This window comes from Lepidochelys olivacea, assembly GCF_965140295.1.
Source record: "Lepidochelys olivacea isolate rLepOli2 genome assembly, chromosome: 10".
Classification (NCBI taxonomy): domain Eukaryota; kingdom Metazoa; phylum Chordata; order Testudines; family Cheloniidae; genus Lepidochelys; species Lepidochelys olivacea.
This window is the reverse complement of record NC_140420.1, coordinates 71338024-71355854: the sequence shown is the minus strand read 5'-3', so window position 1 is coordinate 71355854 and position 17831 is coordinate 71338024. Positions and strand designations below refer to the sequence as shown.

The 17831-nt window shown below is 47.1% G+C and overlaps 1 protein-coding gene across 6 annotated transcripts in view; it reads right to left on the bottom strand.

The window, feature by feature from the left end:
* Positions 1-654: 654 nt before the first annotated feature.
* The window catches only part of NTRK3 (neurotrophic receptor tyrosine kinase 3), a 328552-nt gene continuing 311375 nt past the window's right edge, over positions 655-17831 (bottom strand). For all 6 annotated transcript variants that reach the window (XM_084640450.1, XM_084640449.1, XM_084640451.1 and 3 more), the window contains one exon: positions 655-16602. In XM_084640450.1, coding sequence (XP_084496576.1) covers positions 16417-16602 — 186 coding nt within the window. In that variant the 3' untranslated portion in view covers positions 655-16416. The remainder of the gene's footprint in view (positions 16603-17831) is intronic.

The window sequence follows — 17831 nt, the reverse complement described above, 5'->3', positions numbered from 1 at the left end:
TCTGGAAGCTGCTATCTCATGCTCCCGAATCAGAGCTTCCACTAAACAAAAAATACTCTGCCCTTCTTTAGAATCCTAGTGTGAAATCTTGGTCCGATGGACCTCATTGGCAAAACTCCCTTTGACTTCAATAGGGCAGGATTTCACCCATAGATTTTAAACCCAGGAGTAACTACTATGATCTTCTAATCTGACCTGCAAAATCCAGGTCAAAGAACTTCACCCAAGAATTCCTGCCTCAAGCTTGTGATTAAAACTTGAACATAAAAGATCAAAGGTGATGTTTATAAAAAGAAAGTTGAATGACAGGCAGACAGAGGGGGGGGGGGGGAAGCCTAGTTAATGGTTGTTTTGTACTTTATTTGAGAAGAGAGATCTACATAAACTATGTCAGGAGGGTACAGCTCTACACACAGTTTCATCAATCAATAAATGGAATTGTTAACATAACACTGAGGATATGATACTATGAAGAAGACATAGACACATGACCAAGGAATATTTACAGCTTTAACGTACAATATATTTATATTAGAGAGAGAGAGAGAGAGAGAGAGAGAGATGTGCGTATGTGTGTATGAACACCGGTGTATGCACACACATACACACGCTCACACAAACAGGTATAAAAGACTTTTTTTTTTTAAACAAATGTCAAGAAATGAGTTCGTCTTTTATTTGCAGCAGTTGACTATTGGATTGAAAGGTGGACATGGTTTCGTTTTGTGGTGGCTGGTTAGTATTTTTTTTTTAAATCTCTGTGCTCCAACGATTGTTGACCAAATCGGAATAGTCTCCAGTGTTTGTGTTTCTTTAGTTGTGTGGGGTGGATGACAGGGGGCAACGGGCTGCAATAGGGAGAATGGGCTTGGGGGTGGAGGAGGAATGTGTAAATGGAATGAACGACCTTTGGTGATGCCATTAAATCATCCTTTGTACTAAACATAAATTATCAATAGTTTTAAAAAAATAATTTTCTGTTTCATTTTGAGGCTGGGGACAAGGGAAAGAAGAAGCAAAGGGTGGGGAGAGAGTCCGGGGAAAGGGCAAATACCTTAGCATTTCAGATGTCCCTTAACCTCAATTTCAAACACTTTTTAAAAATTTGTAAAAGGCTTCTATGGGTTTAAAACTATAATGGAATCATGCCCCCCCGCCCCAGTGTAGCAAAGAGCTCAATCCAAATTACAATGGGGAGCATACAGGGGAACCCACTTTGGCTAATACCCAGAGCAGAGTTCCTCCCCCTAGCAGTTGGAGCCCCTGGGGAAGAAGGGTGTTGCAGACAGGTTCTAGGAGGTGCCACCACCCTGCCTTTCCCATATTGTCCCATGGGAGAGGATCCTAGTTTGACAGAAGGGGCAGTTCTGGATGGGTCCTGGTATGGCAAAGGGTGTTGTGAAATGGAAGGGGTTGAGAACCACAGCAAGACCTGAAGGCTGGTAGTTCGTTTTTGACCCCTTAATCGGGAGACACCATTGATGGCCCCCATAGTGGCTAAGTATCAGGAGGTGATGGCCTCCAGTGTAGACACAGATGCAGAATTTAAAACAGGATCCAAAGAGGCCATGATTGTAGCTTATTGGTATAATGGGTAAAAACAAACAACTCAATCCAGCAAATGTCACTGAGATTTTTGTTTTCTGTTCATACAGAGTTTCAATAACGTTAACTGATATTCACATTAGCCTGGTAAAAGTCCCCATTTTGGGATGCTAGCCATGTCCCCCCTAACATGTCTGCCAAGACGAGGCCAAGTTCCAACCAGAGGCTGCGTAGGGCAAAATTCTTCTGGGGGAGGGCTGTACATGTGCTCATGAGTTAAGGGTGCATTACAGCACCCCTCAGTGCTCTGTGGCAGCTGCTGGGCTGGTGGGTGTATCCAGCTGCTGCCTCGCCCCCCTAATGGAATGTGAATTGTATAGTATGGGGCACCAGCGCAGGCCATTCTACACCTGGCAGAGCCATTCTGGTCCATTAGTAGCTGTGAACAGAGGTACATAGCAGCTGGGACAAAGGCCAACTTATTGGACTCTGATTTTACTTTCACTTTTTTTCCAAGTGGGGCAGAACCACATGGCTAGAGTCACTGCTGATGACAACAGCCTGTGTATGCCACCGCAGTTCTTCCCCAATCAAGGGCTCGTCTATCTCTGCAGAACAGAAGCAGGTGAATAGATTTGTTTTGAGAGCTGGTCCATTTTTCCAATGCTGAGAATTATACACCCCAACTGCGGGGGGATGGGACATTTGGACAGACACATGCCACTTACAGCCATGGTCACTGCGTCACATATTTAGTATCTCAGGAGGGGGAGAATACAGCACCTAATTCCATTCCCAAATACATCCTGCTCTCCCCTCACATCTGTCCCAGGTGCCAGCTGATCCTTCAGAAAATGAAACCTTTCTGCACAACTCCTCCGACCCAAGTGTCCAGTATGAACTACATCAATGTACATCATTTACAAGGCAGGAAATCCTTCATTTCTCATGGAACACATTATGTGAAATAGCACTTAGTTAACATAAGGTTTTTTTGTTCTGCTTTAAGCCTATCTATAAAAAGCTGCTCATGCAAGAAATTACCTCCAGATTTAGCTGGAATTTTAAAGGACACTTCTCCTGAAGAAACAAATCCCTTTCACACAGGGGGAAAAAACCCCAAACAAAACAACCCACTTGTGGTTTGGCAAGAACCATCAGACAGTGGAATATACAATAATAAGACTTTGGTGTTTGTAAGGTATTGAGTGAGGGACCCACGATCAGACCTGGGAGAAGCCCAACAAGATGGGAAGTCCAGATGGGCCCTCAAAGCTGCTTCAAATGGACACAAGTCACTTGTGGTTTCTCTCCTCCCTCCCAACATTTAACACTTCCCTGTTCAGGATTCCCCACTCCTGCAAAGCAAGCCCTCTGATTTCCAAAAGCCTCCCTCTTACACCCCATTCTTCAATTCCAAATATATACCCCCTGCCCTATGACTCCCGCTCCCTCTTCAGCCAAGACAGTAGGCCTGTTGAGTCAGGGAAGAAAGACAGGAAGGGGTGCTCCCAGGAACCAGTTTGAAGGTTCGGTTCCATATCTGAGCTAAGTTTCTGGCTGGTTCTTATCTTCCATTTCCTGAATCAGGTAGCCCATCCCTACCCAAGAGCTGGGGATGGACCTACAATTCCTGATCGCTCCCAAAGCTGCCCAAAAGAAGGAAGTTATTCTTGACGCTTGCAGAATCAGCCACTTGAGATGGAGTTTACCTGCTTCGTGTAATCTAAGAGCAGGGGCAGGGCTGTTAGAGCGAAAAAAAAAGCACAGAGACACTAAGCTGAAATGAGAGGGATTTTGCATGCTGTTACCTCATTGAGTCTGAGAACAAATATGCTCACTAATATGTGGTAGCTACTCATTTCCTTGCACTGTTGCAACAGGACAATTTTATATTAAAATAAACAAAAGCAGATCAAAGGCTGCGCTTCCAAACCTCTAGCTGGCCCAGTGCTTTACAACTGTCACTGGACCTGAGCCTGATCTCACAAATGCTGGTGACAATCAGGAGTAACTCCACTGAAGCTCCAGTTCCACTCTACTTGGTTAAATCTTTTAGCACAAAGCAAATGTTGAAATGTTTAGGTGTCAGGAAAAGGTGAGTGGGGGGGGAGGGGCGGGCGGGAAGAATCCCACATACACAATCGGTACCAAGCTGCATGGTCCGATTATGTTCCCTTTTCATACATTAGACATGCTATGACTTGTCTCTCTACTTTGGAATGATGTAAGGATTTGGCTCAGTGACAACACCAGGTCCTTGAACATTTAGGCTTAAATGAGTGCCAGAACAGTCCCAGATCAGCTCCAGGGTAGCTGAGCCAGCCCACTGGCTACATCAGTGGTTCTCAACCTATTTACCACTGTGGGCTGCATATGCAGCTCGCTGTGTGATGTGGGCCGCATCCACAGGATATATATACTGCCTGTATGGTTCTGAGGATGTCACACAAGCCACAGGTGTGTGCTGATTGGACCGCAGATTGAGAACTACTGGCCTGCATGGATCCCTATTAAATCTTCAAGCTGTTTCTCCTCAGAGCTCTCTGGCCTGTTTCTCAGAGTGGGAGATATACGGCTCCAGCCCTGCCCCCCTTACTCACCCAAGTAGTCCTGACGCATAGAGAGGAACACACTGATTTAGGAGCAGGCCCAACATCAGCAGGTTCAGGGTGCAGCATGGGGGAGTCTTGACACGCTGAGCTGGATAAGCAAAGCACACACAAAAGAGCAGCCACTAGGAAAAACAACCACCAGGGCTCAGAAATGAGGGGGGAAAGCCAGAGCCCTGTGGGAGATGAAGCTAGGCGAGAGCCTGTAAATTTCACTCACTTCTAGCAGATGACCGTTGTCCATGGTGCTGAACACACAGTCCCAAATTAAATGCCAGCAAGAACATGCCACCCTGAAACCAGAGATCAGAACAAGTCTGACAGACTAAACACTCAGTCATCAGCTGCAGACACTGCATGACAGCCTGCCTCCGATAACGTTTATTACACTGACCGTTCTTAAGTGGAACAGCCTGAAATTGATCTCTGCGGTGTCGGAGGTGTCCCTGTCCTCAGCACAGAATTCCCTGGTGGCTGTGGTTAACATGTTGCAAAAATTTAGGTAGAGACAGGTCATCAAAACAATCTCGTTGCTTGGTTTTCCATCAGCGCCTTTCTTGACCTTAGGCAGGCATTTTGATCTGCAGGGAAATGATTCTACTGGTTTAAGATACAGCAAAATCCCCAGATTAGTGGCTGCTTTTGTCTCTTAATCTCAGAGATAAAACTGATTTACAATACTGTGAACAATGCTTGCACAAAATAGATTTTTTGGGAGGTAGGGAAGGGGGAGATCTGATCCCAGATTATTAGGACCTGACCCCAGGAAGATGCTGTGCTGTTACCCATCTACATCACTGAACAAGATCAGGCTCTCATCCACTCCCAACCCCACCTCTCACCCTAATTTCCAGCTTTCAAAGACATTGTGAGCCAGGGTTTGCTCTGCCCTAGCAGAAGAACAAGAAAAACAAAATTAAAAGCGATTGGGATAGAGAATCGTTCCTCTCTCTGTAGCAAATATTCTTTGTTGCTAGGGAGAATATGATGAGTTCAATCTTGTCTCATGTACAGTTGTGGATTTTCTTGCACTAAACGCCAAACAATCTGTTTGACACATTTTTTTTCTTGTACAATTTCCCCCCTCATTCCCTGCAACACTACTCTTAACATCACAATGAACGATCTCAAGAGGCATCCAGAACCCACAACCTTTTCCAACTCTAATGTACACTTGTGGTGCTCAACACCTATCAGGCTTTAGCCCAGCATCAAGTGGAGGGTTCAGTAACGCAGTAACAATAACTCAGTCCTTTTTGCTGATTATTTCCATTGCCGCAGCCCAAGTGTGTAAGAACTAGGATGGACTAGAGCAGATCCCATCAGGAATCAGTCCTGACTGACTTTCCAATCAGAACAATCAGCTGGGGGCTAAGTAACAGCCGAATTCTCAGCGAGAGAAATTACGGGCATAAAATCTAAAACAAACAGATTCCTCGTGTTCATTCCGTATTTCAGAGCATGTTTATAGTTACTGTGGGATTGTGTCTTAAATAACGGAGTTAGAAAAGGAAACTAAATAATCCCTGTAGGGAAAACATCATAACCCAGAACTCTTTCTACTCTGGGACTTTTGCTAACTTTGTTCCTATCTCATTGGGGGTGGCAGGGCACAATTGGAAATTCCCTATCCTTGTGCTGTGGGCATGCACCTAAGCTGTACCTCTGTGCCGATGGCATTCTGTGGACTTCAGAGGGCTGGGCTGGGAGGAGGATTGAACAAGAGAAATGTTGATCCCCATGGCAATGTCCCCTGCCCTGCTCCCAGATTTCCATGTGGAAATCTCAGCAGGAGGTTACAGAACTGGGAGCTCTTTTTACCTCCCTCTGGATTCCCCAAATCCCCTGCTCCTGCTATCACTGGAGGGAAAATCCAAGGAGAAACTTGCTGAGATTTCCTCCCCACAACATCGTAAAGAAGATCCCTCCAGCAGAGTATGATTTGACCTCCATTTTTACTCAGGCCTGAGAGATGGGGAGCTCTAATTGCAGGACTCAGAAAAAGGGTTTGGAAGTCAACTACAAAATAGTTGGGAAACTCCCAGATGAAAGCAACAAGGCAGGGACACTTTGACATAGCCTACGTAAGAGTCAATTTTCTCTCTAGCCTTTGAGAATGCTTTGGAAGAGGGAAGGAAATAATAGATAAAGTAGACCTTTGTATCATTTTATTAGACTTTCAAAAAGACTATGATAAATGCCCTCATAAGCGGCTAATAAGGAAACTGGATAGCCAGAGCAAGGGGTAACATCCTACCACGGATCAGACACCAACAAGGAGAAACAGGGAGCAAATGGGAAGATGTTAATAGTGGGGTGACCCCAGACATCAATGCCAGAGCTGGTGCTGGTCAATTTAGTTATTAATGACTTTGGACGGAGGGCGGATAATGACGTGACATTTGCCAATGGCACAAAAGTATTTAGTGAGTCGGGGCAGAGAGGAGTGGGAGGGACGAAAGTAAATCAGTTGTTGGGCAAGTGAAACTCATCTTCAGCCAGTTCAAAAAGACACACATTGGAAGGAACAATTTAAATTCCTCCAACACAGGGATGGGTTCTGAGTTCCCTGTATCCTCTCTGGCACAAAAATCTAGGGTTCACTGTGGACAGCACAGTAAAGATGTCTGCTCAGTGCTCATGAAAACAAGTGCCTAAGATTCTGGGATGTAGTTAGATGGGGTTTGACAAGAATACAGGTCTCCCCTTCCTGATTACGTCTCAATTCTTGGGCAACTAAGGGCTGGTGTGCTGTGGAGTTATAACATCCACCTGTCACTGCAAGAGGCAGAAGCCCAGTACTGCTCAAGAGCAAACCCAAGTGATAAAACAGCTCTGACGAAAGGGTACACAGACCTAGTTCTTCTTAGCTGGAACTAAGATGGTTGTGAAGTGGTGCTTTGCTGGGAACCACAGAGATGTAGCAGACCCTATGAGAGTCACAAACCCAACCATAGCAAAGTGGTACTTCACCCTGGGCACTTTTGGCTTCCCGTATGGGGCACAAAGAATTTCAGGGTTTTGTATTCTTTAAAATACAGCTAGCAAAGTGAATGTTTTTAAAGTCAGCAGTAGATTGAGTGACCAGTGCATTAATATCCATGAGAAGCAAAAGGGACAGCAACCTTATTTGTGACTCAGCCAAAATTACTCCAAACCCCAAAGGCTGGGTTGCTAAAGGATTTTTTAGTTTGTTTTTTAGTGTGTCTGACATTTTATAGCATCAATAATACAAACAAAGGGGAAATCATATTTGCAGAATATTAATGCATGGATGTCCAAAGCAAAATACAATACCGATTACTTTTTACATTAGGCCACCAAGTTTGATTTTCTTTGTTGGTTAAATTGGTTGACCATATTCTTTCCATAGTCAAAAATGACACCATGACCTTCTCTGTAACCTTGGAGGCAACCCTTCCAGCTGTATTCTAATTGGGGATAGCAAATACAGGTTCAAAAAAGAGTTTATAGGCCTGATTTCAGAGATGCAGAGGACACACAACTCCAGCTGAGTCAATGAGAGCTTTATAAGAACATAAGAATGGTCATATTGGGTCAGACCAAAGGTCCATCTAGCCCAATATCCTGTCCTCTGACAGTGGCCAATGCCAGGTGCCCCAGAGGGAATGAACAAAACAAGTAATCATCAAGTGATCCATCCCATCACTCACTCCCAGCTTCTGGCAAACAGAAGCAAGGGACACTATCCCTGCCCATCCTGGCTAATAGCCATTGATGGACCCATTCTCCATGAACTTATCTAATTCTTTTTTTGAATCCTGTTATAGTCCTGACCTTCACAACGTCCTCTGGCAAGGAGTTCCGCAGGTTGACTGTGTTGTGTGAAAAAATACTTCCTTTTGTTTGTTTTAAACCTGCTGCCTATTAATTTCATTCATCTAGTTCTTGTGTTATGAGAAGGACTAAATAACACTTCTTTATTTACTTTCTCCACAGCCATCATGATTTTATAGACTTCTATCATATCCCACCTTAGTCATCAATTTTCCAAGGTGAAAAGTCCCAGGCTTACTAATCTCTCCTCATATGGAAGCTGTTCCATACCCCTAATCATTTTTGTTGTCCTTTTCTGAACCTTTTCCAATTCCAATATATATTTTTTTGAGATGGGGCGACCACATCTTCACACAGTATTCAAGATGTGCCTAGAATTTTTACTATTGATTATAGACATATATGAGTTCAGAGATGAACAAGAAGAGCAAGGCATAAAGAATAGCTAGAATGAAGGATACACCCTCAAGTCCCGACATTGTCTAGCTGACAGTACTTATCTACACAGAGGTAATCAAAAGGACTAGTTGACATCACTGGTACTTACTAATGCCTGTTGAGAGCATTGTCTCTAGCACACAAGGGAGGAGAAGGCAGTTCCGCTTCTGTACCTTGAAACTTTTGCTGCTGAAGCTACTCTTAAAGAAAATACCAAGGGTACTTGCTCCTACCTTGCAGTTTGGATTTAACAGCCAGAGCAAAGAAATAAGGAGTTTGGAGACTTCTCTTGCAACGGCCTTTGACTTCTGCAGAATGAACTATGTGAGCTCCTTTAATTTATGCATCTTTTGTCATGCTCACAGTTTAAATAGTTAGCCTCTTGTTTGGTTGGTTAACACTAGATGCAGCCTGTTGGCAGCAGCTGTGAGAGTGAGTGGCATTGCTCACCGGATCAGGTCTCATCAGTGCCCTAGTTTGGAGTTAATCAGAGAGAGAAGCTAACAGCCACTGGTTAACCAGTTCCTTTTAACTACGACTGTCTGCTTGTGGATACATGGCAGGACCTGTTTGTCAATAGCAAAGAGCCTTTCATCCCCTTGATTTAAATACCTTGGGGGGATTAAAAAAAATATGGGCTAAAACTCCTGTCACTTTAGCAGAGGAGAAAGCCTGTCTCGGCAGGAATGGCCTGGATGAGGTCAGAGCCGCGTTCTGCTGAGGTAAAAGAAACACAGTCGCTTGCCAGGCTCTTCTCCTTCTTCTCAAAGAGGGGGGTGGGACACCCTTGGTTTCAGCTGGGATTTACAGGAGATATCCCACACACATCACAATGAGTTTTGCTGTAAAATTCACTGCACAGAGGTTAATCTAGATGTCAACATTGCCTGACAGCAGTGGAATTACTCCAGGGCAGTGCTCCTTCTGAAGTCTTAATATAACAGTCAATTCCATCCTGCCTGCAGGAAATGAAAGTTTTCTGCTTTGTGTGCAGAATCATTCAGTGCCAATTTTCTCACTGTTTGAAGTCCAAACTATGGGCTTCAGATTCACCTCACATTAAGACATTTGCTCAGTTTAAAAAGTCCGTTTGCCACTCCCGGAGAACTACAGGGACAGAAAGGAAACGTGTGGGGGGTGGAGTGGCGGGGGGTGGGGTATGAGGGAATCTTATTGCATCTCCACCAGGAAACTCACAGGGCTTGTGCCAGTCCTATTTTTCCGGAAGGAAGCAAATGCAGCAACTTCACTTATCTAAATATCAAGCAGCAAAGATCTGGGAGGCTGGAAACCAACAGAGAGCCAGTGTGCGCAAAAGAAAAAATGTTCAGACCTCCCAATGCTATGATTTCCTTCACAGAGGCATTTCAGTCATCTCCTGCTGGGCCCTTGTCTTAAGAAGCCAGTAGTTCTGCAGCTCAACACCTCTTCAGAACAGCTGCTGGGCTATGGCTTCAGGCTGTAGGATCAGTCCCTTTTTTAGTCTGGGAGATTAGTTCCCATAGGGGATCCCTGAGTGCCAATGGGAGTTATGTGATAATCATCCATTTTCTTTGAGGAATGTTAGAGCTGGTTGTTTTAGAAGCAGGGGCTGTGAAGAAGCCTTGCGAAATTGTGGCCAGTGAGAAACCACAGAAGCTAGAGATGAAAATGACCTATTAGATCACTTAGCCTGTCTACTGGGGCCCTAAGCAAGATCGTTCCCCACAATTGTCTAACATAGTTTTAAAAGCTGCAAGCAATGAGACTTCCACCACTTTGGTTGGGAACCTGTTCCACTGCCTAACGTCGTGCAGACAAGGAACAAGGGGCACGGAAGTGACTGAAGGGCGCACCGTTACCTCTGTATTCCACTGGGAGCAGAGACTACATACGCTTGTGCCATTGGCCACTCGGGTGTGTGTGTGTGTCTTTGTACGCATTCACTCGGCTAGACACAGGACCCGCAAGGTCCCAGCCAGGAGCACAGTTTCTAGCAGTGATTCTGGAGAAGAGCTAAGCAAGTTTTTCCACTTAGCCATTGTGCTAATGGGACACAAATTGGCACGCTCCCCCCTGCAACTTCTTCTCCTTTGCAAGCCGACAGCATACTCACCCCAAAGGTGCAGTCCCATCCTGCTCCTTCAAAAAGACACAGTAGCACAGCAGAGCTTTTGGGGATGTGCCTTTGCACCGAACCAAAGCATGGACCTGCTGAGTGCTTTTCTTGGCATGGGCGTCCTGTCTTCCCACCATGCGCAGGGCAAAACTGTATGGAGCCATCAGACCTGATCACCAGCCAACCCCCTGCCCCGCCCCGTCAGCTCCCCCTGCATGTGAAAATCCACATTTAGAGAAAGCGAGTAGGCGTCTCAAAAGCAGAGAGGAGCCATTGCAGAGGCGTAACTATCCAGCACAGAACACAACCCAGGCTCTTCCTGGTAAACAGGACGGATTGCTTCACAGCCAAGACCTGGCCCATGCAAAGGGAACGACCCAAGAGCTAAATATCCCATCAGAGATTAAATCCTCCCAGATCCCCCTCTTTGTACAAAAAATACTAGAGGCTTAAACCAAGTCCCAGTGAATGGAGAGCCAAGGGGGCAAGCTATCCTTTCTGGTGTGTCTGTCTTCTCAACAGTTGGTTCTTCCCTGCCCCAAAACTGGCACGTCCTCATCTGACAGATACTCTAGGCTCTCCCTTGCATTCTCGCTCAGGCCTCAGCATGGCACCACTGCCAGCTTCCCATTTAGTGGTGTGTAACTGAGCTTCAGCTGCTAAGCCCCAGTAACTGTACAGGGGAAAGCACAGGGCATGGGCCACAGTTTTGGTCTAGTAAACTGGTACAGCTGCCCCAGAGGAGGGGAAGCACTGTACTGGGCCACCCTTAGGTGTAAAAGTCACCTGCAGAGAGCAAGGAGTAGCCTTCAGTACATTTGGCTACCAGCCTTGAATGCAACATTTTTCACACACAGCCTGTAAAATAAGACTCGGCGTTGGGTGCAGGAAGTGAAACGCCTCATTATAAAAATAAATATGCAACCGTAATAAAGATCCCAGCTCTGAACAGAACACACTTTAGATGCAGACTCACCAATGACAAATACATACACCCAACGAACAACAGCGCTTAAATCAAGTCTTTCTTCACCTGCCAGCCGAGACCCGGTTCTCTGTTTCTGCAGTTACAGTTGCTGATATCGCTAGCACATTAGGCAGCAAAAGCACTTGGGTCCTAAGAAGTAAAAGCCTTTCTTCGGAAGAGAAAACAACAGCCTTAGCTTTGCATTTCCCTGCCTTTGTCCCTGAAAGGTTTAATATTGCTCAGGCCTTGTTCTGCTTGTATTTCAGATGAGAAAAGCTCACAACACAGCACAGTTCAGACCCCTGCCTGCTGGTGACCTTTGCTTTTTCGCCAGTGTTTGCCCAGAGTTATAGCCTCATTTGCCTGTAGTCTCAGTCACACAATTTATTTTTTGTTTATTTCAGTTTCTACCATCAGCACCACTTGGAATTTAATAGAACACTAGCCCTTCCTAATACAACTATGGTTTACTTAACCCAGGGATGTTATGGTTTACTTAACGGCCAAGGGATGTGCTGGCCGCTGCTTCCCGCAGCCCCCATTGGCCCAGAGTGGCGAACCACAGCCATCGGGAGCTGCGACTGGCCAAACCTGAGGACATAGCAGGTAAACAAACAGGCCTGACCCACCAGGGGGCTTACCGTGGCAGGCCGTGCGCCTAAGGTTGCCGATCCCTGACTTAACCCAAGTAGTGTGCTGGACTTGTAATACTGTCCCCTTCCTTACGAGGTCTTTTCCAAGTGCTGTCTAATTGAGACAGCTTATTCTACCCACTACTGGAGAGAGGCAATCGGACATGCTTTGAAGATCACATTTTCAAAAGCAGCCTCTGTAATGGAACCCCATTTTCACACTTGCTTTTGCACATATATTCCCCCACACTGAAGTTTTTGCATGCCATTTTTCACACCCAAGTTCATGCAAATTCAAAACCCTGAATTCACATGCATGTGCCAGCTGATCAGGTTTGCACAAACAAAGCATCTAATGACCATCCAAGTCTAAGAGGTGTGTGCAAAAACTGGAGTGTAGAAAGCTTTGTGAGCAACAATACAGGCATGCAAAATAGAAGGCTGACTTCAAGAGATGGGGTTGAGCCCCATTTAAACACTGAGTGCTCGATGGCCCACCCTCAAGAAGTATCAGCTTCACCTAAATGTTAGAAATGGGAAATCACAGATGTGAAAAAAACAAAACATGAGGTCACTGAGACCACAACCCAGGCCCAACCACAGCACAGCGCCCTCTTGCCCAGCAGGTGTCCATCTAGGTGAAACCCTCGAAGGGATTTGCCTGGGTTAATCTTTTCCCTAAGTAAAAGTGCCCCACTGCCAGTGCCAGGAAGGGCAACAGTCCTGTTCTCAGCTAAGGTCCAGTACCGCCCTCAGGTCTGGCCCACCTCCCCTTTCAAAAGGCATTTGGGGACCAGCTCAGTTAAAGGAGTCGAGTAATGGGAATGCCCTGGTGTGGGGATGTGGGGAGGGGAACTGAAATAAGCCTAAGCCAGAGTCAACTGCGGTCCTTGGGCATGGCATGAGTAGCCAGGCTGGGGGAGAGCTCTGGTGTTCCTGGCAGCAGAGTGATAGCTAACCCTCTTCATGGGGGGAGCAAATGGATGATCTGCACAATGTTGGAGTCACTTGTGCCTCCCTGGCCCACAAAGGCACCCACATTTTAGAGTAGATCTTTGCTTTGGGGCACACTGTATGGGTTTCCCCAAACCCTGAGCTATCTCTGACACAGTGGGACCACAAAGGCTCCACAGCCATCAGGAACTTCTGGTCCTGTGGTGGGTGAAAGAGCCACCCAAGCAGACTAAAGGGGCTCTGTATTAATTCCAGCAAACAGGAGACTCCTGGGTATTTTCCCCTATAACTCGGCCCAGCGTCCTTCCCAACTCCCACAGCACGTCTGCAACTATTTCCTCTCACCTGTACAGAAACGAAACTAACAGAAGCAAAACCTGACACGCACAGGCCCAAAGCAACAGCAGCAGGGGAATCAAGACTCCATGCCACGGTATCAACCCTGCCTTGCTTTTTTGCTGAGCAGCTGCTCAAAACAAGCTTTGACAAGAGAATCTTTCCCCAATGCCATAATTGCATTTGGTGGGGCTAAGAATGGGGCAGTCTGACAGCCTGAATCTCGGTGTCGAGAGCTTAACATCTTTCAGGGGACATCTTTCTTCTTTTCATTAGACCAGTTATTAAAAACCATGCTGCATTCAGGCCTGATGTCTTTCCTTGCTCCTGCCCTGACCTTGCTCAGATGCCCACACACAGAGCTGGCTTGGGGAACCCACCACTCATGGGATGGGGTGGTTGGGAGGGATCCCTGGTTTGCAGCAGAGCTGGAAGGTGGGGTGCTCCTGAATTTAACATGGAATTGTAGGGTCTATGAGTGCTATGACTGGGGAAAGGGGTTTGAAGGGTTAGTTAAATGGCGGGGAGGAAGGGAAAAGATGGGGTGTCCCCCTCACCAAAGCCAGCTCCCATTGTCCAGGTGCCCCAGGAGAACAAAGCCATGCAGAGCATGGGGGGAGTGGGGCACTAGATTGTGGTTTCTCTATGATCTCTGGGGCCATTAACACCCCTTCCCTGCCTGTCCTCCTGCCAACAGCTCAGTTCTGTTATTCAAAGTGACCCGTACACAATCATTCAGCATTGTAACGCAAACAACCCAGCACACTGCCCTGACTCCAGAGTCTGCTGCACTGGCCTCGCCCCTTACCGCCAAGCACTGACAGATCCTGGTTTTTGTAAGGCAGGCCAAGGAGTCACATTTTGTCTCCCCTCCCCTCCCCAATGTCTTTATTACAGCAAGCACCGCCTGGACCAAATAAGCCACTGCACCCACCCCTCTCCAGCAGCCTCAGCCCCTGCAGACTCTACTCCACTAGCACCAGAGGGGCCTTCCCCTGGATCTGCTTTCTTCCCCTCCCTGTGCCAGGGCCCCCTCCTCTGATTTAAGCCAGCAGCAAGACAGCTTCAGATAAATGGGGTGATTGTATGGGGCGGAGAAGGGGGTTTCCTCTGTGCAGCGAGCCACAACTATGTCACCACCTGGACAGAAGCATCCTTTCTCGAATGCAGCCTGCCCTGTCGATTGCTCTGGGCGGGGGGTGTTGGATGGGGGGGAGGAGAGAAGATCCCCCCACTCCTTCCATGACAAGGGCCACATCCCAACAAGCTATTTCTGGGTCTACAGCTGTCACCTTTCAAACTCTGCCTTGACAGCACCCTCCTCCTGGCTAGAGCTGCCAAGCGGCATGTTGTCCCCTCATCCTCCATTAGCCAGAGGAGAAACAAACCAGAAATGTTTTGTTTCCCAGGCCTGCTTCGAGCAGGAGCCCACCTCTGAGGAAGCCTTTTGCCAGGAAGTTGATTCCTTTTATTGATGGGGGCGTGGGATAGGGACTGCTTCTCTGCCCCTCCCTTGGCTGTCCCAGTCCCCTTGGCCAGGCCTTTGTCCTCATTGACATGCAAGGCTGGCCGCAGTGGCCATTTGCTGAGCCGTCTACTTGGGAAAGCACCGCCTTCCCCTCCCCCAGCTCCCCGGGTTACCAGTGAAGCTATTCTTCAGCCTCTGCATTTTCACAGCAGCTCAAAGGCAGATGCATCAATCCTTTCAGGGCCTGGAGACGTGAGGGGAATGTCAACAGGGCCTGGGCAGGTGCTGATAGGTTCCCAGCCATCTCCCAGACCCCTTCGTTTCCCCTGCACCACCCCCATCCCTTTGGCAGATATACTAGGTATTGGACCAAGGGAGAGGGGGGTGGATGGTGGAGGTGGGGGAAAGGAAGGAGGGGCAGCATGGCGTACTAACCCTAAAGAGCACCCCTGAAGCCGTGCAAGCCAGTCCCCAGCCAGATGACAAACTACAGCCTTTGAACACACGCTGGGGGGGAAAGCCCTGATTTCAGCGCTGTTGCGCCAGGGATGAATTTGGCCCATCTGTATGGCGGGGGCTCTCCTCACATCTCTACCATGTCTCCTGGCAAAATAAGCAGGGTGGATGGTTTTGCTTTCAAAAACACCCCCTATTTGGGGGCGACGCATGGGCTGGGTGCCTGTCCCGCATGCCAAAGTGAGGTCAAAGCATCCTTACAATGGCACAGACCCCTCCCCAACTCTGCTCTCTGTATGGCTCTCCCAGGCAGCTGCTCTGGTCCCCGGCACTGATCCCCAGAGTCTGACAAAGGATTGGTGCTGGGCAATAGAAAGGTTCAGTTCCTCTTGTCTGTGTTCTGTGGGAGGGTGGCTGTTTCTCGTGTGTGGTTTACCCGTAGGTGCCGCGATCCTTTACTGTATGTTCCGAAAGCCTTGAGTCTATACATTTAAGAATTGGCAAATTAGAAAAATTGTCCTGCAATGTCAAAAGGAGGAAAAGGGTGGGAAGGTGGGCGGGTGGAATTGCAAGTTCCTCCAGGGGCACTGCCCTGGTTCAGAGCCCAAATGTCCAGGCGGGGACTGAGTCACACATTCAGTGCATATCTTACAAATGGGGCAGGGCCTCCTCCCAGAGCTTTTCCCTGGGACTGAGTCTCTGTGCTAGCAAGAGTCTTGAGCTCAGCCCAAGCAGACAAAGCACAGCAAGGTCATGTTTCACTTCTCCACAGCTTGGGGGAAAAGATTCCTCCTTTTTTTTTTTTTTTTTAAAGTACTTTAAGTTTCTTCTCTTCTTTTTTGTTTTATTTTTTAAAGTCTTATAGTTTCTGTAACAGCAGCTTCTTTCTGTATTGGTGTGGAAGGTATATATATCTATATCTATATATCTATAAATATATATAAGCCAAACTGCCTTACAGGTTGTTTTGTTTTGTTTTTCAGTGTTGTATGTGTAGCAGGCACTTGAGTTTATATGAAGATGTTTGCTTGGGGGCTGAAAGGGGTGGGGAGCAGAGGAGGTAGGATGGGTGGAGGAAGGAAGGAGCAGGAACTTTTGACAAGTGGCCACTGCTAGCCAAGGATGTCCAGGTAGATTGGTGTGGCCTTGCCAAGAGCATGAAGGATCTTGTAGATTTCCTTGATGTTGAGCCGCTGCTGAGGTTCCCTCTGCCAGCAGCCCAACATGATGTCATAAACCTCCTTGGGACAAACTCGAGGCCTCTCCAAGACTCGGCCTTGGGTGATGCACTCGATGACCTGAAACGCAGAACAGAGAGGGTGAGTCTCACACAACGAAGCGCTGCAAATGTCCCTTTGCCGAATCTGCTTAGCCCTGGATGGTAACCAACATTTCATCAGAGCACTAAGGAGCCAGCAGATCCCTCTGATTTGAGGTGTGCAGGCTCCCAGCAGGTGATATGCAGCAACAGATTCTCAGCACCTGCCTCCTGCTTTGCAGCTGCAGTTTTGCAATCTCAGTGAAATATACTTTTGATTTTGCAACCACTATTAACTCCAGGCACAACTCCTCCCAGTTTGACACCTAATTACCTGACTGTACCTATGGACCAGAAGGCTTCGTCAAAGAAGGAGTCCAATGGTAATTTATATAGAGGAGAGGCTGAACCTGACATGTCAGGTTTTCCTGGTGGTCTAAGAAAAAGTTAATTTTTTTTATATCATCAGTCTTTCCCCCTGCTGAAAATAAAAGCCTTTTCCATGGTGAAACTCAGGATAATTCTACTAGGGGGATTTCAGAGCAACATCTCCCACCTGCCTCTCCCAGGGCAAATTTGTCTAATTTTTGATGTTTGTAAGCAGGAAAAAAAAAAAAAACACTGTTTCATCTTGGATCAAATTCATGATGGAAGAAAATCTTGCAAATGTTCACACCTCACTCTAGGTCAGGTTGTTGCCGCTAATGAGAAAAATGCGAGCGGCTCGTGCAGCATGAAATGGCATCTTTAGAGTGACTCCAGGGGAAAACAATTCCCCAAGCACCTGCTTTTTGAATCCTGCTCGCCAGGGAAAAGGCTGTAAAGGGAGGAAAAACTGACTTGTCAGAGAGCTGTTATTACTGACTAGTCCCCTGTCTGGGAAGTGATGAGTCACCCGGCACTGCCGTAGCTGATTGACCTAACACACGCTGCAGATAAACACAGATCCCAAACAGTGCTACTCGCGAGGCAAGTAGACCAGCGAGGGGGGCCTAAAGTTTATCATTTGTGACTAGTAATGGGGCCCGGCACGCATCCAAACAGACAGTTATCACTCTGATATTTGCATAGACATAGCGAGAAGAGAAAGCGATTAGGAAGAGCTGTGGACGGGAGGGCGATGGAAATGCAGTGCTGCAGACAAGGCTCCATCACTGTACAGCTGATGGCAGAGACAACTTTCTGAGCCTTGGTGGAGCAGGCAGAGAGACATGAACTAGGACCACTAAAAAGCTTCCTGTATTTGAAAGACCCATGGTGAGCCCCTAT